The sequence below is a fragment of the Trichosurus vulpecula genome, chromosome 7, assembly GCF_011100635.1.
Source record: "Trichosurus vulpecula isolate mTriVul1 chromosome 7, mTriVul1.pri, whole genome shotgun sequence".
In the NCBI taxonomy this organism is placed as follows: domain Eukaryota; kingdom Metazoa; phylum Chordata; class Mammalia; order Diprotodontia; family Phalangeridae; genus Trichosurus; species Trichosurus vulpecula.
In genome coordinates, this window is record NC_050579.1 from 110,928,743 (window position 1) to 110,952,554 (window position 23,812).

Consider the following 23,812-nt stretch of genomic DNA (forward strand, 5'->3'; position numbering starts at 1 on the left):
CAGGAAACAGATAAGAGTATCAGAGAAAAATAATCAAAAAGGATCAAAAAAGATCCTAAGAGATTCACTGTAGCAACTAGAGTGCCACTTATTATGCTGGAAAATCTTTGGTCATCCTAGAGGTCATCCAAAATGCAAGTGTGAGCAGGCTGCAAAAATTACAGGGATTGTGCAGGAAAGTGTAAAGGAGGCCAAAGAAATGTAGGACCAGCAAAAAAATGGGCTGGTTACACAGGAGAGTAAAGGACAACGAAGTGGTCAAGCCTGCATGCTCCCCAGGATCCACACAATAAGAAACAACTACGAACAATGTGCCTGATGGAAAATTGATAGGAAGGTGCAGACGGGAGTCATACGGGACTGCCACACAGGGAAAAATTATCATCCGTATCACTGGAGCTTTCCAAACTTGATGAGATCCAAGATCCCTGGGAGGACTGAAGTCCTCCAGCGTAGATCGACCTTTATTTCCAAATATATTCTTCTCCACCTCCAGTGAACCATCCCTTGCCACAAAGATTAAAAAAAAGAAAAAGAATTCTGTGAAACTAATTCATACATCAATAGAGTCTGAAAGTGTAAGCAATTGTCCCTCACCTCGCTGAAAAGGGGAGGGAGGCATCAAATAATTTTCAAATGGGATCTTTGGCTACGATGCTACAAGGAACAATCCCCAACCCAGCATGCTATAGGAGAAAGAGCAAACTCCTGAGTTAAAGGACCCGGTTTTAAATCCTGCCTTGCATGCTTTCTCTCCTGTGATCTTGAACAAGTCACCTAATTCCCAAGGGGTCAGTTTATTCATTTACAAAGAGAAGACTAGCTATATCCTCAGGATTGTTTTCCACCCTTAGATCCATGATCTTAAGAGCCTCAAACAAATACTTTCTCATTTGATCCTCTTAACAATCCTGGGAGATAGATACTGGTATTACCCCATCTGAGTTGAGGAAACTGAAGCAAATGGAGAGCTCAAGTGGCTTGCCCAAGGCTATATAGCTAGTAAGTGTCTGTATAACTTGGGCCTTCCAGACTCCAGGCCTAGCATCCAATCCACTGCATCACCAACTTCCTCAACCTTTCAGGGATATTGTGAAGAGTAAATGAGGAAAATAAAAATTTAGAAACCATAAAGCTTGAAATGTTTGCTATTATTATTTTTGGAATAAGAAATACAGATGGAGAGTTAGTCAGTTGGGCTGGAACACTGAATACATAGGAGGAAAGTAGTTTGAGAAAACATGAAAGGTGAGTCTTGAATGATAAGATAAGGAATTTATGCTTGATGGAAATCAGAGAGGATCCACCAAAAGTTCCTTGAAGGAGGGGCGTAAAACGTGATCACGGTAACATATAAAGAAACTACCAGGATCAGGGAAGATACTGAGAGATTGGGTTGGGGGGGGCGGAGGTCATCCAGTCCAACCTCCCACTCAATTTTATGCTTGAGGCCCAAAGTGATTAAGCGATTGCTCAGGGTCATACAGGTTTTAAGTGGCAGAGCCAGGATTTTAAATTAGTTCTTTCAATTCCAAATCCAGTGCTCCTTCCACAGTGCCATGAAATTCTGTGCCACTCAAAAAGCAGATGAAGTTACTGCTGCTTAAAATTTTACTTGCTCTTTTTGGGGGAAGAAATATGAGATAGCTTTGAACCAATCCTACCAAATATTAAAGCACTTTAAGATCTTCTAATTAGCAAGGCATTTTAATTTGTCAATTTAGAATTGGAGTTACAAGTTCTCAATGACAATGATAGTGATTTATCTTAATATTTATGTACTGAGATAGGGTTGGGAAGTGAATAAGCATTTATTAAGCCCCTACTATGTGCCAGGCATGGTGTTAAATCTTTATAAATATTATTTCATTTGACTACTATCCTTATGTGAACAATTTTTAATGTGAGCAATTTTTAGATTTATGAATGGTAACCAACTATGAACAGAAAGCAAGATATTGTGTTGAAAAAGGAATACTATAGACAGCTATGACATTTCCTCTTCCGTAGGTACAGGAAACAAGAGTGAAGATTCCCAAACATCAGCAAGGTTATGCAAGCAAGGATGCGGATTTCTGTGGTCTACATGCCAATTGCAGAGACAATATGGCATTATAAATGGAATACTAGACTTCCTGCCACAGATGCAGGCTGCATGACCATGGGAAAGTATGATGGTTTGAGGCACTATCTGAATACTTTCAGCCCTCTTAAGGGGGCCCTATACAGGAAGATGTGGCTTTCTAGCATTTGCTTTTAAATTTACAACCAATTATTTGCTGAAATTCTGTCCCTGATAACTATTGTGTCACGCCTAAAAAGGTTACAATTAGGCAAAAAGAGCTTTCAAAGGAGCAGTATGTTTATTTGAAAAAAATAAAAATTATCCAACGTTCATTCTTTAGGTTTTATAGGTACACATGTAAAGACATCCCCACACCTGCTAACAATTTCACAGTAGTTATTAGAATTAAATTTGCAAGGTCCTCCAACAGATATGGTAGTGATATGGCAGACCTTTCAGTCTGGGGTAGGTACAACGGAAAGACTACTGAGTCGAGTCTGAGGATCTGGCTTCAAATCCCTGCTTTGACATTTTGCAATGTTAGACATATCATTTGACCTCTCTGGGCCTTAGTTTCCTCATCTGTAAAATCTGATGTGCTGGACTGGATGATTTCTGGAGTCTCTTGGCACTCACAGTCTATGAATCATACAATCACATAACCATAGCTGGAATGGACCCCAGCAGCCATCCACATATACAGAAAATGAATCTCTAATTTAACATCTGACAGGTGGTAGTCCAGACTCTGTTGGAAGACTTCCAAGGAAGAGGAACCCATAACCTCCAGTGACAGCTCCATTTCATCGTTTCAAAATCTCTAATTGTTAGGAAGTTTTCCCCAATATCAAGCGTAAATTTGTCTTTTTGTAACTTCTACTCATTGCTCCCGGTTCTGCTGTTGGGGCCAAACAGAACATATCCAAACTTGGACATGACAGCCTCTCAAAGAAGTGAAGATAGTGAGCCCCTCTCCTCCACACCCTTCTCCAGGCTAAACAGGCCCACTTCCTTCAAGCAAGAGAACCTCATATACCATGGACCTTCACCATCCTGCAAACCCCTCCTCTGGACATTGTCCAGCTTATCAATGTCCTTCATAAACTGTGGCGTCCAGAACTGAACACAAATACTCTAGACAAAAAACGGAGAGGGCAGAATACAGGGAGACCGTCGTCTCATTATTTCTAAAAGCAATGCTACTCTAGCTCAGAGGCTGCTAGGTGGTGCTGGGTCTGGAGTCCGGAAGGTAAGTTCAAATCCAGCCTCAGACACTTACTAGCTGTGTGATCCTGGGTAAGTCACTTAACCTTTGCCTAGGTTTTCCAATCTGTAAAATGGAGGTAATAATAGCACCTACTTCCCAGGGCTGTTGTGAGGATGAAATGATATGATAATTGTAAAGCACTTTCGCGATGCCTATGTATAAATATTGAAATATTTATGTGAACATATAAACATTAACAATATTTGCATAAACAAATATTAGAATATTTGTATTAGTACAAAAATACTTAAATATTGTAAATATATAAAATATATAAATATTAGCTATTATTATTTTTTTTTTAAAATCTTAATGTAGTCCAAGATTAGCTTTTTTGGCTTCCATATATTACTGCTGACTCACACTGAGCTTGTCAACTGTGTGCCAGATCTGTTTTCAGTCAAACTGTCATCTAACTATGCCTTTCCTATCTTTTACTTATAAAGATGTTTTTTATACCTATTTCTAAGACTTTACATTCATGCCTAATAATTTTTTTTTTAGATTCAGCCCAATGTTCTAATCCATCAAAGTCTTATCTCATCATCCATTTTTAGCTATCTCTCTCAGCCCATTAGATTTGCAAGTCACATCAAGGCCTTTACCCAAGTAATTGTTAAAAGTGCTAAATCACAGAGCTGAGCATAGATCCCTGGGGTACTTCACTGGATACCTTCTGCCACAACAATAAAGAACTATGAACAGCCATTGGTTGAGTCAGGCCTTCCAATCCAATGCTGAATCCACCTAATTATCATCACCAATCCTTCTCTCTCCACCTTTTCCATAAGAATTGTATGAACTACTTTATGGAAAGCTTTACTGAAGTGTAGGTAAGCTATATTGATATTATTCTCACGTACTAGTTTAATAATCCAGATGGGGAAAACAAAGAAGGAAATGAAGTTAGTCTGGCATGACCTATTCTAAATGAAGCCATGGGGGCTCTCTTTAATCACCGTTTCCTTTTCTATCTATTCATCAACTATCTTTTTTAATGATGTGGTCAAGATTTCCCCTAGGAAATAAAAGTCAAGTTCACTGGCCTATAATTTGCAGAATTGGTTATCTTTCCTGTTTTGAAAAAGGACATTTCCTTTCTCTAATCTTGCGGCACCTCTCCCATTTTCCAGGATTTTTCACTGGTTTTCAGTGGTTTATCACATTGACCTGTTCTTTTAGTAAACATCTGATCCAGTTATCGTGACTTCAACAATGGCTGCCAGGTATTCACATATTATCGCTTCCCTTTTCCTGGGTAACAATTCCCCGTCACATTTTTGTTCCATTATACTTAATACAAAGGGCATCCTCCTTTGCAGAGAAGAGCAAAGTAAGAATTAAGCTCCAAAAGATGCCCAAATAACTGAAGGACCCCCGTCCCAATAATATTATTTTATACTATTACACCTGACTTGTAATCTGTTTCTCAAATTCCATTTCCTCTTTCTAAGTGGTTTAAAATATATGCCACTGTAAAAATCACTGATGTCTCTCCTTGCATAGACCTTCACCCATCTGCTGTCTCCCTCTGGTTTCTGGATTTATGCTATGCTACCTTACCTTTTACCTACTGTTTTTTTTTTAAATAAGGTGTATCCATTCATAGTATATTCCTATTATGGGTGCTATCCTACCAAGTCTGAGTATACTTCCTTCTTCCTTATACCTCCTTGCTTGTCTCCAAAGCTCTCTTCAAAAATAATCCCTAAATGAGAACTGTCCCAATCACCCAGTTGTAAGTTGTCTTGTATAGACTAGTGAAAGGGATCAATTCATTTTGGGTCTTTGTATAACCAGTGACTAGCACAGGGCAGGTCCTTAAGAAATTCTTGTGAAAACTAAAAATTAATTAATAAAAGGAAATTTTTTTTTAAAAAAATTGCTTGTCAATTGATTACCCCAGTTCTTTAAAGAAAAATGAAATCCCAAGTTAGCTGTATTCCTATCCCCTCTGATTATGTAAAGGGAAAAAAGATCAAAGGAGAAATTAATTTAATTTGGTTTACAAATACATTAAATGTTATGCTTAGTTTGGATAGAAATCACAATAGCATAAATGCATGTAGAATTGAAACTTGACCTCGATATGGAAGATTTGGCTGGCTGAACTAGCTCAGACAAACCAGAGCTGCTAATCATGTCTCCAGGAGGAAGAGCCATTCAGTGTAACAAAATGGAGAGAAACCTTTGATCTTCAGAAGCCTGGGGCCTTCTGTCCTAATTTTTATGTTTGGAACACTGTCATTGCTTAAGAAATACAATATAAAATACCAAGTCCACATGTCATCTATGTTAGCTGTGTATTCTAAAATGGGCAGTGATACTTGAAGGTCAGAGGGAAAGATGGAAATTTGCTTAACAAACATTTTAGAAACAAGGGCATATAGTTAAATTAAAGACAGTAAGTTAGCTAGCATCAAAAGCACATGCCAGAAATTTGGATTGACAGTTCAATACTCCCCAGTGGCTACTTAAAATAGCACCTCCCTCTCCTCCAAATTAGCAGAGCATCTTACTATGCCCAAACTAGAACTATTAAATAAAGGCCAAAACACTGTACTAAACAACATGGTACTGACTGGGGAGGGGGGTAGGGAGGGAGTGAGGGAGAGAGAGAGGAGAGCAAGTGCTAAATAAATGTGCTAGCCACAGACCATTAAACTAGTAGAAGATACTTCTACCCATAGAGTTTAAACCAATATTTAAATACTTTAAAGTGTTTACATCCCAATTATGAAATGACTTATACTGGTCTGAACAGCTTGGATCAGAAATAATTTGATCAAATTACCTGTGTAAATTTGTTATGCATTAATTTGATGGAATTACTCTAATCCGGGCTGATCAAATCACTATAAGTCAAGTCTCCTTTTTCCTACTTTGTTTTTAATAGTAACACCTTCAATTTCAAGAAGTGACTAAGTCATTTTGACTATTATAAATACCCAAATTAACTACAAAGGACATATAAAGGAAGATGATATCTGCATCCAAAGAACTGATAAATGGATGTATAGAGTGATTTTACATATGCGCACGCGCACACACACACACACACACACACACACATTTGTATCTAATGGTAGCCATCTTGGTGGGGGGTGGCAAGAAAAAAAGGGGGAAAAATCTACATGATAACTTTATCATATATTTAAAAGGAATAGCAGTTGTATATAATTTGCAGTTTTATGTGCAATTATCTTTTTTATTATACTATGTTATGGAAATGCTTGTTTTATTCCATAAATTAGAAATAAAGAAAAATTTTTAAAAAACATATCATGTAGAATAAAAGCATCCTGTCCCCTGATCAATGCTGGATGCAGACTGATATAACCTTACTCTCACTTTGAGTGTTTCAGAAGAGACTCTGAGAACTATATCCTAGCAAGTCACATCTCCCTACTAAGGTACTAGGATCTATAATTTAAAAAGGTTATTTGAACACATACATAACTCATTTCACAGCATTATATATATATATATGTATACATACATATATATAACTTGGTCAAAGTATATTATGTATAATTTGACACAATTATATATAAATATAAATGTGTAACATTGTTACAGATATAATTTGATCAAATTTTCTAATCCAGGCTGATCAGACCACTATAAATCATTTCATAATATTTTATAGATATAATTTGATCAAAGCATATCACATATACTTTGATCAAATTATATATAACAAATATAAATATAGGTAATTTGATAAAATTATCCTAATCTCAGCTGATCAGACTATTACAAAGCATTTCATAACTAGGATACAAATATTTTAAAGCATTTAAATATTGCTTTAAACTCCATGGGTAGAAGTATCTTCTACTAGTTTAATATAGTCTATGGTCAGTACAAAAATAATTAGCAACTACACATCATGAGTATTTTCTAAATTAAAAAGCTAAGCAGTCAGACATTCTAAGGGGACAGTACTCATTTACTAAGACAGATATTTTTGGTTCACACTGAGAAATAAAATGTTACGTCAAAAGAGACCATGGGGCTCATACTAAAGATTACACTGAAAAGTTCCCCTTCCAAGGGTGTTGCTACTTTTAAAGTACCAAGCTAATAAGACATCACATCTAGAACAGCAAGGGAAATGATGAAAAAAAGAAATAGAGCTGAAGGAAGAATAGCACTTCGAGGCCTCAAACTATATTATAAAGGAAGAAAGGAAGACAGGAATGAAGGAATGAAGGAATAAGTATTTACATAGTAACACCTGCTAAGTAACAAGTACTGTGCTAAGTGCTTTTTACAAATAGTTTCTCACGTCATCCTCACAACAACCCTGTGAAATAGGCATTATTTATTATCTCCATTTCATAGTTAAGGAAACTGAAGCAAACATTGGTTAAGTGACTTGCCCAGGGTCACACAGTTACTAAGCGCCTGAGCCCGGATTTGAATTCCTAGTATTCAGGACTCTAGCCCCAGAGGTCTATCCACTGCATCACCAGCTGCCTTTATGGAAACAGTTACTGAAACCATTTGATATTAATTAAAAAACAGAGAGATCTATAGATCAATGGAACAGACCAGACAAGGAAAAATCAGAAACAACGGAACTCAATAAATAACCCAGTATTTGATAAAATGGAAAACATAAACTATTTATGAAAAAACCTACTTATTTCATAAAAATGGCTGAGAAAACTGCAAAGCAGGCTGGCAAACGATAGACCAATACTTTACACTATATTCCACAATATAGTGGATACTGGGGATAGAAACAGAAGACATAAATAAAAACTCATTTTAAAAAAGGGTATTATAGTGCTGTTTTCTGAAGCTAGTGTTACCTTAAATTTGGCAGCACACTTCAATATTTAGAGTGCCAAAATTATACAGGTTGTCAGAGTGAAAACAAGTGTCTAAAGCTTTAAGGTCCTGTGGCATTTCAATGGGTCTGAGATCTCATCAATGAGGATGTGCTCCTGCTATTGGGACACATCTGATCCTGGCCACGCCTTTCTCATAAAGTCCAAATTCTTACAGGCATCCATCCAATAGACTGCCTTCCACGTTCCTCTCACCAAGCAGACAGCAAGCCATTATCTCACAGGATAGAAAAACAAGTCCCGCCAAAGAATATTTTTTTTTCTTGAAAGGGATTCATTTTCTACCATGAACATTTAAAAGATAATGCCTGCATCAGCACCATGTTCTATTTTAACTTGCCTCCTACAAATTTATTAAATACCATCTATGTGCACTGAAGCAGTTCAGGTTAGAGATGAACAAATTTAATAGTTCAATTACAAATGCAATGAAATGGGAAGGGAACAACGATTTATTAAGTGCTCATTACGTACCAGGCACTGTGCTAAGTGCTCAACAAATATTACCTCATTCTATCTTTCAGATAACCCCGGAAAGCAGTTGCTATTATTATCCCCATGTGACAGTTGAAGGAAACTGAGGCAGACAGAGGTTAAGTGACTTTCCCAGGGCCAAGCAGCTATGTCACCTGAATTCTAAACCAAGGCCTAAAGAGTTAGGAAGCTAGATGGCACAATGGATAAAGTGCAGGACCTAGAGTCGGGAAGATGAGTTCAAATCTAGTCTCGGACACTTATTAGCTGTGTGACTTGGGGAAGTCACTTAACCTTTGTTTGCCTCAGTCTCCCCAACTGTAAAATGGGAATAATGATAGCACCTATCTCACAGGGTTGTTGTGAGGCTCAACTGAGATATTTGTAAAGCTAAGACTTCTTATCAGTGGTATCTAAAGGTTAGCTATTATCACTATTCCCTCATCAAGGTAGACCTCAACATTATACAATTACAGTCTTATTCAGGTCAACCCATTCTGGATTGTTCCTTGTTGACTTGAGAGTCAGATTTTATGGCCTTTCCCCTATATTTCCATGGCCTCAATTCCACTATATTCAACCGTTCATGTCTTTCAGGCTGAATGTGGAAGGAAAACTGGATTTGATGAACATGATTAGAGAGGGGAAAGAAATTGAGTTACTGCCTTGGTTAGTGTGTCCAAAGTCACAGTCTTCAAAGGGATTTACCTGTTGAAGACTGCAAATAAAAGCTGACAAGAGTGCTTCCCACACCCCATGAGTAACGGTGGCACGGCGGCCTTCTCATACTGGGAAGCCAAACACACCAGGTATATCCACAAGCCATGCTCACAAAGTAGAGCACTGAGATAACCACAAATACAAGGAAGGAACAATTAGTACTGTTGGTGAGTGATATGTGTAAAGACTTGGAAACAGGAACTTGTGGGAGAACAGGGGTTTGTTCAGTTAAAGGGCTAAAAGTTACAGTAGATAACTAAAGACTTTACTTTGGTTGAAGAAGCACCAGTTTTTAAATACTAAAATCGTATTCTCCTTGAATTTCAGAAGAAAAGATTCCTGAATATGTATAGAGGGGAGGGGGTAACTAGGTGGCACTGAGGAGTTGGAATTGGGAAGACTCATCTTCCTGAGTTCAAATCCAGCCTCAGACACTAACTGTGTGACTCTGGGCAAGTCACTGAAATGGTAAACCACTCCAGTAGCTTTGCCAAGAAAATAACTGTCACAAGGAATCAAACATGACTCAACAACAACAAATTATTTGGGGGAAGGGCAGGAAAGACTTGGGGAGGAACAGAAATTAGAAAGAGGAAGGCACAGGGTATTATAATTTTGTAGACTTAAGGATATTATAACTTTTGCAGGCTTGTAGAAAATAGAGATACAAGTGTAGATATGAGAATATGATGGGAGAATTGGAGCGCAGCAACTCTAGAGGACTCATGATAAAACAGGCAGCCCATCGCCCAAAAGAGAGGTGAAAGACACAGGATATAGACTGAGACATATGTATTATGATCATGGCCAATGCAAAAAATGTTTTACTTGACTATGCATATTTATTGTAAGAACTTCTTCCTTTCCTTCTCTCCTTTCTTTTCTTTTCTTTCTCCATATTGGGCAGAACAGGGAGAAGTGGGAGAAAAAGAAAGTGGATTTTATTAAATGAAAAAATTGAATTTAAATCTTCCAAAAGAAAGAAAAAAAAAAGAATTAAGAGTCAGAAATCCAATGACTAATAGATCATTTGCTTTCAGAGCTGGAAAGGGCCTTAGAGATGATCTAGTCCAACCCCTTCATGTTTACAGCCTTGGAAAAGGAGGTCCAGTGACATAGAATTGCTTGCCAAAGATCACATATTAAGAAAATTCTAGAACTATGATGGAGTATGCAGATTTTCTGACTCATCATTCAGTACTCTCACTAAAATTTATTTAGCCACCTCTAGGTGTAGTGGATAGAGTGCTATGTCTGCAGTCAGGAAATCTTGAGTTCAAATCCAGCCTCAGACACTTCCTAGCTATGCTTCTGGGCAAGTCACTTTACCCTTTTTGCTTCAGTTTACTCATCTGTAAAGTGAGCTGGAGAAGAAAATGGCAAAACCCTACAGTATCTCTGCCAAGAAAACCCCAAACAGAGTCATAGAGAGTGGGACAGGACTAAAAAAAAAACAAAAAAAAACAACTGAACAAACGGTTGAAAGAAAGGGAAGACAAAAACCTGGTTGACAATAATAGGGCATGTCAAGAAAAGGGAAAGATTTTACAATGGGCTCCCAGTTTTAGGTGCTAGACTTTACACACACTAAGAAATTCAGGACTAGAATAATACTCGATGGAGACCTTTTCATGATTTCCTCAAGACAGTTATGTCCTCTCCTTAGACTTTTCAGAGCACCTGCCAATACCTGGCAGAACTGGCTATTTGCACCCATCTTCTCTCCTGTTAGACTATAAGCTCCTTGAGGGCAGGAGGCATATGTCTTACTAACGTCTGGCTACCATGGAGTTTTCTCCATAGGTCTCCTGTAAAGCTGACATTGAATAAGAGTTTGTTGAATAGATCTAGGGATGTCATTTTAAAACCTGTCAGATCCTACCAAAGTGATTTCCCTGGAGCCCAGATTGGCCGGTCACACCCCCATACAACAAAGGACACGACTCCTACTACTAGAATAAAATACTAAATCTCCTGTTTAGCTATGGAAGTCCTTCACAAATTGGATCTCAACCTCATCATACATTTTTCCCCTTCTGGCATTCTTCAGTCCAGTAAAATTAGTCTTTTCTCTTTTCATCATTTGCAAAAAAAGTCATTGATTCTGTCATAAATGGCCTATTGGGCATAACAATCCAACTTTTTTAAAAAATTGTTTTTTAAACCTGTTTTTCAATAACAGTGAAATACATGTACTCTATTAATGTTAGCTTTTAAACTATAAACTTTAGAGTCCCACGAGGCCTCTTTTGGGGCTCCCTAAAGTGATATGTGATCATAAAAACATATCAAATACCCTTCTGGCAAATTACCAAATTCTATCTTCATAGCTCACATTTATATATTACTTTGTTGTTTCTGTCCTTCATTCTTGAAGAAGACCAGTGACATGAGGAAGGTGACGTCATAACTTGCAGGTGAACTGGATTTAAGTGAGGCAGGGCTGTGCAAAGTCACCAGCCTTCCTCTCTCCTCCGAAGCCGCCTGGGTCCAGTGGCAAGAGAAAGATCAGGAGGACTAGAGATGGCCCTGGATTCATGGGAGACCTTGGGTTTTTTAAGCTAAAGTCTTTCCCAGGTCTCAGTTTGTCTGAGGCAACCAACACCTCAGTGATTAAAGCTAGGTAAGAAATGAAGCAAAAGACAGCCTCTTTTACCTACTCAAAAAAACAAAATCAATCTAGGAAAGGAAGACCTTCAGGATTTCTGGCCAGAACAGAAACAATTGCTATTTACACTCATTCTGAGCCATCAAAACCCAAACAATGACCAACAGAGGCATTTACTAAGGAAGATCCCACTGCCCCCATCCCAACAGGCAGAATCTGAATCACTGCAGGAAGTTATCTTTACTCATGTAGACCAGATTCTCATATTACTTTAAGAGTTTTGACAGACACTTGACCTTTCTGCTCATTTTATCCTCACAGTAACCCTGTCAGTAGATGGCGAAAATATTATCTATTTTACAGATAAAGAAACTGATGCTAGAGGTTAAGTGACTTGCCCAAGCTCCCACAGCTATTGCGTATCAGTGCTATGATTTGAACCTGGGTAATACCACAGCAGGAGTTTCAGCATTTTATAGTCCTGAGGGGGAAAAAAGTTTCACAGCCTCATCATTCAACATAGTCTTAGACTATTGATACAGGGAGCAGAAAAGAAGGTTTCTCCTCTTTTAAATGAATATTCAATAAATTTCTTGATGATCATTTACTTGTTTTCCAGAAAAGTCACATAAAGAGGATATAGTTGCGTAGCCTTCTAGGCAATATAATGTGGGTTCCTTTCTGCAAAATTAATTATTTAATCAAAGGCCAAAACAACCATCTTAAAACTGCCTGTATAACCTTCTACTTAAAAACAAACAAAAAAACCCTTTCCCCGGGATCATCCCTGTCTGTACCTTAGCTTTTCATAACTCAACATAGAATTTCTATATTAGTAGCATTGTAACACTTCAACTCAGTTGTCAGCTTCAACCCACTCTCTCCCACCTTCCCTAAGTTTATTGATTGGATGTGAAGGCGTATTCTTTGCCACTTTCGGGAGGAGGGCTAGGAATCACACAATGTAAAGCTTTCAAATTCTCCTCCACATCAGAAGAGTTCTGCAAACATAGCTCCAAAGACCACAACTTCCTCTAAGTGCTCCTGAATATTCTGCCTTTGGAGGAGGGGTTGTTAACCTTTTCTGAGTCACAGACCCTTCCAGGAGTCAGCTGAAGCCTATGGGATCTTTCTAGGAATGTTTTTAAAGGCATAAAATACGTAATAGGTTTAAAAAATGTTCATATTGAAACAGTCATCAAAATATTAAAAAAGAAAGATCATAGACCCCAGTTCAAGAACCCCTTCTTTAAAAGAATGCTAGGCACCAAGGAATGTTAAAATTTAAACCCAAAATTGTTTGAAGATATAAAGTATTCTCATACCTTGCTCATGGGGTCTCTCCTTAATATATAATATATAAATGTGAGCTATGAAGGTAGAATCTGGTTCTTATTAGGAACAACCCCAGTCTACAGATTAGTCCATAAGGTATAATCTTAAGACGGTCTCTAACAACAATTGACTAGCAAATTACTATCTCAGTTAACTTTAGGTAAGCAGGTAATTCTCCCCGTGATTGGTTTATAATCTCTTAATTATATCATACTAGATAAACAGCTGGAAGGTAATAAATGTTTGTTAATGGAAAGACAAACATGAAACCAGTTAGATGGATGGAGTGTAAAGCAGAATCAACAGCTTGGAGAGCCTATAAATGCAGCCACTAAGACATGCATTGGCCAATTTGTGTGCATTAAAACTCTTATTCTTGCCCTTTGTAGGGCTGGAAGTCAGAAGATGTGGGATCTAGATTTAGCTGTATGACTGGGCGAATCGTTTGTCCTCAGTTTTCACATCTGTAAAATGTGGGAATTGGAACTCGAAGGCCCCTTCCAGCTCTAAGATATTCTGATAATGTGGTAGTGGCTGAGATCAGGGAGCATGGAAGGGTTAGAGAAAAATATAATGACTCATCTACATAATCCTTTCTTCACTTCCTGTGAGTTAAACTATGGGTGCAGGTATTATCATTTCTGTTTTATACATGAGAAGACTGGAACTCACAGAGGTTAAGTGACTTGCCCAAGCATATACATCTAACCAATGGCAGAGTGAGAACTTTAAACCAGGTCATCTGACTCCAAGTCCCTTTTTCTTTACAAATACAAAAACCAGTTTCTATGAAAACATTCCAGTATTTGGCCAATAGGTGTTGGCTCAATATACTGGAATGATGGCCAGAGTTCAGTTAGTTGCATTATACCATAAAGAGATGAAAGGTGATATGCTGGACACCATAACCTTCTATTTGCTTTATGCCACAAAGGCTTCTTTCTTAGAAGATTCATAGGTATAACAACTATCCAGAAACAAACACATAAGACTATGTCCCAATCTAACCACTAAGACAACAATTCAAAAGTTAGGAGGTGATATTTTATATTCATTTTTCAAGTCTAACATTGAAGCTGGGTAGAAAATTCATTTATGTGGCTAGTTGGCTAGGAAGGTGAATTTTGTGACTTCTGATCCCTGCCAATTTCTTCAAACTAAACTGCCACCTACTACAAGAGGGCTTGAAATTGATAAACTCCCTCTAGGGCAGCCATATTAATATTCTCCCATTAATGCCCTTGAGTTTTGATGGTTATTTAGGACTGGTGTCACAAGTCAGTACTTTTCAAAGATGAGCCCAATCATACATGGGCACTTGGACACATTACCTCACTTTTGCATCCTGTCTATTGCAAAAATCGAGGAAATTTCTCCAAAAAGTGATTGTCTACCACAAATTTGGCCCTAGGTGAAGAGAAAGCATATGGGGGATGAGAAAAGGGATCAATATTAAATGTTATTAAACTTATCAGACTGAGGTAGCCAAATATGTGTATATCCACATATACACATAGATATATACACACATACACACATATACATATATATATGTGTGTGTATATATATATATATATGTATCGGCTGTTCAATATTAATTTACATCTGAGTTTTCCTCATAACAACCCTGCAAGGTAAAAAAAAACATAAACATCCCCATTTTACAAATGCACAAACTGAGGGTCACAGATTAAGTAATTTGCCCACGTTCAAACATGTAGTTAAGTGCGTAAATTTTTGCAAGCCATTTAAAATAAGTCTATTACTCTTTCTATTAGATGACACTGCCTTAATTATTGAATATATCTAATCCATACTGAAAAATCCCTAGTGTTAAGACTCAATGACAAAGAAGACCTGGTAAAGAAACTTGGCAAAGAATAAGATATGTTGTTAGATAAATAGTGAGGAAATTGCTAGGAAAAAAGGTCCTGTTAGTCACCCCAAAGTAATTGAGATATATGTAATTTTTCCATACCATTAACATATCCAAAGTTTATCTCACAAAAGTTGTTGTGTTTGTCCTTCGTTCTTGAAGAGGACCATGGCATCAGGGAAAGGATGACATGACTTGCAGTTGACTTTGATTTGAGTGAGGGAGCCCTAACCCCTACTTTATTATTTCTGTAGAGGGGACCACCATCCTTCCAGTCTCCCAAGTTTCTAACTTTTGTGTTCTCAACTCCTCATTCTTCCTCATCCTGTAACTCAAATCACTTACTAAATCTTGCCATTTTGACCTTTTAAAATATTTTTCCCATCTAAGCCCTTCTCTCTACTTGGGTAATGACACTTCCTGCCTGGACTACTACAAAGGAGGGCCATCTCTCCAGTCATCCCAGTCGATATCTGGCCACTGGACCCAGACAGCTCTGGAGCAGAGAGTGAAGCTGGTGACTTTGCACAGCCCTTCCTCACTTAAATCCAATTCACTTGCATGTCACAGCATGTCACCTTCCTGACGTCATGGCCCTCTTTCAGGATGAAGGACAAACAACAACACTGCAATGATTTCCTAAGCAGTCTCTCTCAAGTCCTCCCTTCAATCCACTCTCCATTCAGCTATCAAAGTGATCTTCCTTATGCACAGATCTGACCAGGTTACACCCCTATTCAACAAATGCTATTAATGCCAGGTTCAACTACAAAATGTTCTGTTTTGCTATGGAAGTTCACCACAATTTGGTCCCAACTTCTCTTTCCAGTCTCACTATTGATTACTCCCATTGTCCAGCCAAAGTGGCCTCTTCTCCTCTCCTCCCAGGAGACCTTCCCTCTGTCATATCCATGCCATACTGGTGTTGCCCTTGCCTAGAATGTACTTCCCTCCTCACCCTTCTATCAAGAATCCCTTACTTCCTTCAAGACTCAGCCCAGGCATGCATCTACACCAAGCCCTTCCTGATCTGCCCTCTGCCCAACTGCCAGTGCCTGCCCTCTCTCCCTTGTACAAAGTTTTCTATTTATTCTGCATATATTTAGATATACATGTGTTCTCTCCCAATACAGTTTCATTGAGTGTCTCTGCACAGTCAGCACCTCATACATAAGCAAGTGTTTAATAAATACTTGTTGGTTGATTGAACAGTAAGCTAAAAACTATTTCTTATAAATGAGGAAGCAGCAAGAAAAGATTAATCAGGCATTTTGGTCTATAAAGCCCATATAGACGACTCCATCTTGATTTAGCAGGCATCTCTATAAGCTCAACCCCCTTCAAGATAAAGTACTTCAGGCCTAAGAACCTCTCTATATGCTATGGAGTGGGAAGCCCTTACCTTTATGAAGATCTGGGGAATGAAGAACTCAAGTACAACTGAAGGTCCAGCAACAGCCTAACACTGAAACGGGATTTTAAATTTACATTATAAATCTGGGCTCTTTTGTATTCAGTGAGAAGCCATTTACAGGTCTCATATCAGAATGACTCATAACTCCATTTACCCAAATTCTTTCCTGCCTTATTTCACAGGAATTTCAGATTAATCATCTCTGATAGTTTACAGAAAATATTAAATATTGAAGCCCTGCCACTCAGCATTAAAGCTTTCAGAGGCAAAAACCATTTCTTGCCGCTTGACTTCGTTAAAGAATCCCCTTCTTCCCTTTTCCCCAAACACAAATTGTAGAAAACTCTGCAACTAGTACCACAGCCCCATGCTGTAGCTTAGTCATTGTCTTAGTGGCAGACTCCACCTACCTTCTATTTTGGGGGGAATTAATCAGGCCTCAGCTTTATGTGCCACAGGGCCTATAAATTCAAAACAAGAGTCTCTAGATCTCTATAGGTACAATCTGGTTTAGTAGAAAGAGTTCTGGACTTGGTTATTTGAAGACTGGGTGCAAACCCTTCCTCTGATACTCAATGAGTAGGGAAGTCACTTAACTTTGTAAGTCACTGCCCATCTGCACAATGGAAAAAGTACTTTCACAAGCTACTGGATGGTCCTTTGTGTAAAAAGTATTTCCAGTTATCCTGATCTATATCTTGCCACTGGACTCAGATGGCTCTGGAGGAGAAAGTGAGGCTGGTAACTCTGCACAGCGCTCCCTCACTTAAATCCAATTCACATGCATGTCATGGTCCTCTTTGAGAACCAAGGACAAACAACAACAGCTTTGGGATTCTAAAGAACTACATAAATGGGAGCCATTATTACTACTCCATTCAAGTGTGCTGTAGTTAAGTCATTTAAAATAAAAAGTGTTAGGTCCCATTAACACTAGTTACTCCATCACCTTGCAAACAACTGCATGTCTCCTTCATTTTAAAGTACACGTGTGTACATGCACATACACATACACACACACAAACCCACACCCACCATCAGTCTCAACGGATCCAAGTACTTCAAGGGCAGGGGCTGTTTCACTTTCTCATTTGTATCTCTACCCCAGTGTCTGGCCCATAGAAAGCCTTTAATAATTGCTTTTTCATTAATTTGTGTAAGAACAAAGCTAAGTTGAAGCAAGAATGCCCCACGCTAACGGTAGCCAATATGTCACAGCTGTTATCATCTGCTATTTCTGTTTTCCCACTTACACATCAGTACAGTTGAAAACTGCTTTCCTTCCCAACAAGGTTCGGGCTTATTGATTTTTAAGAACAGTAGGGAAGATTCTCTTTCGAGTCTGATTAAAATTTAGCTTACTGAAGGCCTACTATGCATCTCTTTTCAAAGATGAGCAATATACTCTGAAAATTAATAACAGCTAACATTTGTATAGTATTTTTCACTTGATTTCACTTGATTCCCACAACAATCCTGGGAGGTAGGTGCTATTATTATCCGAATTTTACATTTGGGGAAACTGAGATACTAAGTGCCTTGCCCAGGCTCAAACTCAGCAATCAAACTCAAGCGTTCTGCAATCTGAGTCCAGCACTATATCACTTTTTTTTTTTTTAAATCTAGTTATGTATGCTAAAGTTACCACCCAATAGTGGTAATGAAGGCTTCCCGATTTTACTTCTAAAAAAGAGTCAACGGGCTGTTAGGTGGCTTAGTAGATAGAGTACTGGTTCTGGGGTCAGGAGGATCTGAGTTCAAATAGGATCTCAAGACATTTGACACTAGCTGTGTGACCCTGGCCAAGTTACTTAACCCCAATTGCCTCAAAAAAATAAAAAAGAGTCAATCACCATGTTTAAATTCCATTTAGAGAGAAGACCACAACTGAAAATAGACCTCAAAAAGAATGATGATCATCACATGCTGAAGCACCATTTAAAAGGACAGATTTTGTTAGGAAGCGAGGCAGTTTATTGAGTTCTGTGCATCAGTGTTCTGTGCAATCACAGGAAGTGTTTCAAAAGAGAAATATGGGCTTACAAAGAAGACTTTTCAACGGATGGCTTCAGGAAAGCCACTGGCAGAAAGGTTAAGCCAAGGTCTGGAAACCTCATTTCACATTAATCACTGACTGACTCTAAGCAAAGCACAATTTATATGAACATTTCCATAACTGAGATTAAAAAAGGGGAAAATATTTTCTCAACAAAAGTATCTTTAGTCGTGGATTCCTAAACCATATAGGGCAGGAGCCTGGGGTTCTAACAGTAGTTAGCTGTGTAACTTTGACGAAATTACCTCTAAGGGTCTCAGTTTCCTTAGTTCTATAAGTAAGATGGAGGATCAATTGACTGATTAAGGACCCACTCAGCTGTAGAAATCTCCTGTTCCCTTCTTTTGTTTTTATTAAGTGTTAGAACACATATAAAATGTTTACCAAAAAAAAAAAAAAAGATAACTTCTGGAAAGAATTCCTGGACCACTTCAATCCCCAAAGGCTCACTGTAAACTTTAGAGCACTCTATTAAATTCAAATTGTGTGACTTACAGCTAGCTTAAAGTTATTTGTTCTTGCCTCCTGCTCCTTAAAAAAAAAATTCCAACCAACCTATCCTACTAAGGGTCTCTGAACAAATTCAAACAAGCGAGATCCTAGAGGGCAGGGCCTGTCTTTTGCCTTCTTTTATATCCCCAGTGCTTGGTACCAAGCCTGGCACAAAGTAGACACTTAAAGAAAGTGTAAGGGCCTACTGTCCTACTATGGGCAATGTGCTGGCAGAAAACCAAAGACAGTCACCCCAAGGAAGCCTGCATTCCCCTCTCTCCAGCAATGGTTCCTGTCTGGCACATTTTAAAATCTCATTAAATGCTTGTTTGTCATCACCTCATTTTTTTTTCCTAAGTCAGTGAAGAATTGCTATTTAAAAGAGCCAGACGACTACCCATTTGCTGCTGGTCCTACATTGGTCACTTTCCTGCCAGTAGATACCTTACTCTAACAGTTTCCCTCTCCTATCCCACACCCGGCAGGGGGATGGGTACACTCTGCATGGCGATTTGAGGATTCAGATTTTAAAAAAAAGAAGTTTTAGTACCATCCCAAAAGGGTTATGCTTCCCTATCAATCTTGCTATTATTGTTGTATTATTGTGGTTTTCGTTGTTGTGTTTCCCCATGAGCTTTCCGAACGGAAGGAAGGCTCCCAGGAGGGCCAAAACTCAGCACCGAATTTTTATTTATTTACTGGAAGGAAGGGAGGAGGGAAGTTGTACTGTCCCTATGATTTCCTTGGCACTGGGAACGCCCAGCGAGAAAACTCTTATCAAGGCATTTCAGCACCAGCGCTGCAACTTTTGTCTTAAAGAGAACTGACTTAGGCACTAAGTTTAAGTATCTTAAGTGATTTTAAGTGCCCAGGATCACACAGCCGGTATGCGCCCAGTTTCGAATTTGAACCCAGGTCTTCCTGACCCCAGGACCGATCTCTATACATTCTGGCAGGTATTCACTAAGGTCTTTTAATTTCAAAACTTAGAAAGTTGTTAGAAAGTTGTCTGCTGACAACTCCCTTCTGGGTAAGTGCGCAGTGGATGCCCCCAACCAAGCTGCCTTCCTCCGGTGGGGTAGCACTGACAACCATCAGTCAATAAACAGCTGACGCCCCGAAGCTGCCTCCAAGCCAGATGGGGAAGCGCTGAGGGCGACCAATCAATCCATAATCAATCAATAAACATTTATTAGGCACCTGCCATGTGCCGGGCACATCGCTAAACGCTAGGAATACAAATACAGGTAAAAGACAGTGCTTGCCCTCATGAAGCTCACGATCCAATGAAGAAGACGACACGCAAATAAATATATACAAAGAAAGCTATATACAGGATAAATAAGAAATGATTAACAGAGGGGAGGCACTGGAATTAAGAGGGGCTGGGGAAGGCTTCCTGTAGGAGGTGGGATTTTAGCTGGGTCTTAAAGGAAGCCGGGGAGGTCAGTAGGTGGGGGGTAGGGGAGGGAGGACCCTGGTAGAGTCCCCCATCCCTTACCTGCAATATCCCAGAGCTGCAGACGGACCAGGGTCTTGCTATCCCAGTTGAGGACTTTGAGGGCGAAGTCCACGCCGATGGTGGCCCGATAGTGCTGAGAAAAGAGCTGATGCACGTATCTCTTGATGATGCTCGTCTTGCCCACCCCAAGCTCGCCGATGACCAGCACTTTGAAGAGGTGCTCCTGGGTCTCGGGCACCGCGGTGCCCGCGGCCGCCCCCGGGCCGGGCTCCCCAGACGCCCCGCCAGCCATCCCCGCCGCCGCTCGGAGTCCCTAGCCCAGGGTGCCCGCCGGGAGCCTCCCGTTTCCCGACCCAGACGAGAGCGCACCCGGCTCCTCCTCCGGGCGCACAGCTCTCGGAGAGCGCAGAACTTTCTCCTAAGCGGCTCTCAACTTTGTTGGGGCAACTTTCCACTCCCTCCCCAGCTGTCTACACATCACCTGACTCGAGTCACAGGACCCGGAACCTTCCGCCTTATAAAAGCCCCCTCCTACGGGGCGGGGAAGGGGCTGGTCGGGGGAGGAGACGGCCCCCTGGCCACTCCCTCCCTGTCCCGGCCCGGGTCCGCGCAAGGACAGACTCGGTCTGCTGCGGTTTCTTTCCTCTGCTCCCGTCTCTCTTCCCTTTGGTGCTAAGTAAAGCACTGAGCTCATTTGGAGACATTGACACTGCGCCCTACCCCGCAAACGCCCCGCACCCCACCCCCTCTCCTGGGCTGGGCAGAAATTAGGAGTGAATCGGCAAAACAGGCCAGCTGGTTCTCGCTGTAGGCAAGCTCACTTCCTACTTGTTGCGCACTCAGGCTGACTAGGGCTAGACTGATCCCGGCCACGAGCAGACCGAGCTCCAAGCCGTAGGGGAGTTGCATTTGGTCCCTAGGGTTGCTTAGAGCCACCACGGGGAGCAACATGTAGAGGAAAGGGTCCCTGCCTCTCTGCCCACAGAGAAATTAAGTAACACTCTCTGCTCCTAATCCAACATTAAGGAACCGATGCTGGTTTCAGATTCTAGGACTGACCTCATCACCTTTCAACCCTGGTCTCAGATATTTGGTGCGGGTGGGGTTCAGGCCCCGGGAGGAGCCTCGTATCTAATGAGAGAAGAGTTGGGTTGTCTCTGGTACTCGCCAGCTCCGTAGTCCCCCTCCAGGACAGCCCAGGGAGAAATTTAGATTGGGTTTGGAACTGAAGTTTAGGTAATCCCCAAAGGGTGGAGTATAAAAGCACTTAGTTTACAAGATGATTTGTGTATGAGACAGGCATTTTATTCCTCCTGGCAAAAGAAATGCTAAGCACAGATGCGGTCATAGAAAACCTGTGCTGAACAACTTAAAAACAGAATTCAGCAACAGCTTCTAACTATTGTTATGATCCGCTGGGAAGCGGATCATAACCTCATCTGAACTTAAAAGTTTGCCGAACTGCTCATTAAGCATTTTCCATTTCCTCTCAGCTCTACCCTGCTTCCAAAGTTCAAGTCCTCTGGCAAGCCAAGTCAGGCCCTTGGTCTCCCCTTATCATGATCATTCTCTTCAGCACAGAAATTCCCTGCCGTCCAGTCAGCTTCTTTTACTGGACCTGGGACCTCTCTCTCTGCCTCCCAGCCTAGATATGTCCATCTTGATGCTCAGTCAACTACTTGAGTGAAAGGAAACATTATCAGTCAACTAACATTTATTTATTAATCACACAGTGCACAGAGGCAGCCAAAGGCCTAGATGCAAGCCCCCTTAATGGAGCCTTCTTAAGGGAATTGTTACAAGGAAAGGTAGCCATGGTTCTGGAGTAGAGAAGGGCCAGCCTGCCTATCTGTAACCTTCCCTTACTGGAAGAAATCTCTGAGTTATGTTGTTGTAGTTGTGTTTGTCCTTCATTTCCTAAGAGGACCATGACATCAGGGAGGTGATGCCAGGACTTGCAGTTGACTTTGATTTGAGTGAGAGAAGGCTGTGCAAGGTCACCTACCTTACTTTCTCCTCCAGAGCCATCTGGATCCAGTGACCAGATATGCATCAGGATGACTGGAGATGACCCAGGATGCAATGGGGGACTCTGGGGCTTTCAGATTCACAGATTGGACCACTAAAAAAAAAAGCCCTGTCCAAGCTGATGACAGTATTTTGGACCCTCCTGCCTGAGAGCGAAAGTCAATGGTAATTGTTTCTCTTTGGAACAGCAACCCTGAGGGTCTTCTCCCAGCTAGATTTTTTTTAAAATCTTTTTTTCCTCATTAAAGGGGCCATCCCTTGACTCACTTCTTTAGAGGCCTATTCACTGAATGGGTGCTACCTCACTCTAAGTGAATACATGATGCTGCCTGTAAGGCCTCAGGAAAGCACAAACTTATCTCTCTTTTTAAAAGGACCATTGAATCATCAGCCACTCCAGCTCAGCATCCAAGCAAGGGATGACTTCGTGGTATCAAACCTCCAAGTCCTTTACCCACTGAGCCTCCACATGCCTAGAAAGCAGCTGGAGAGTTTATCATCTCTGAGTGACCATGTTCCTGGAGTCTCCAGAAATTTCCTGGGGAGCTCTGGGCACAAGCCAGCTAAGATAGCCCCAGTAGGCCAGTGCAACCTCTGATAAACTGATCCTAGCAGCTGTTTTAAGAGGGAGGACAAAGGACAGAGGAGACTGAGATCACTAGTTTTAACAAAGCCTTGTTGTTCAGTTGTTAAGTTGTTCTTTCTGTCATGTTCCACTCTTCATGACCCCATCTGAGGTTTTCTTGGCAAAGATACTGGAGTGGTTTGTCTTTTCCTTCTCCAGATCATTTTACAGATGAGAAAACTGAAGCAAACAGGGCAAAGTGACTTGCCTGGATCACACAGCTTGGATTTGAACTGAGGTCTTCTTGACTCCGGGCCTGGTGCTCTATCCACTGTGCCACCTACCTGCCCCTAGGACCTTACTTGGAGCAAAGAGCTCCTGGAATATAAGCAGAAAATGCCTGGGGGGATCTTAAGGAAAGGAAATGGTTGATTTTTTTTTATAAGGATTGAGGGTCAAAAGGGTTAACCGGCCTTAGTCACATATAGTAAATAAGAAAACTGTGAGCTCAATCCAGACCTTTTACCAATACATGATAGCTGTGGTCAACTCCATCCCCCTGCCCTCAGGAATGCTCATGTCTAATGCTAA

At 40.3% G+C, this 23,812-nt stretch overlaps 1 protein-coding gene across 1 annotated transcript in view; it reads right to left on the minus strand.

Moving 5' to 3' along the window:
- RAB32 (RAB32, member RAS oncogene family) overlaps window positions 1-21,097 on the minus strand; it is a 42,171-nt gene extending 21,074 nt beyond the window's left edge. Inside the window, exon 1 of the mRNA XM_036765841.1 lies at window positions 20,668-21,097. Coding sequence (XP_036621736.1) covers window positions 20,668-20,920 — 253 coding nt within the window. The 5' untranslated portion in view covers window positions 20,921-21,097. The remainder of the gene's footprint in view (window positions 1-20,667) is intronic.
- Between the last annotated feature and the right edge of the window lie 2,715 nt (window positions 21,098-23,812).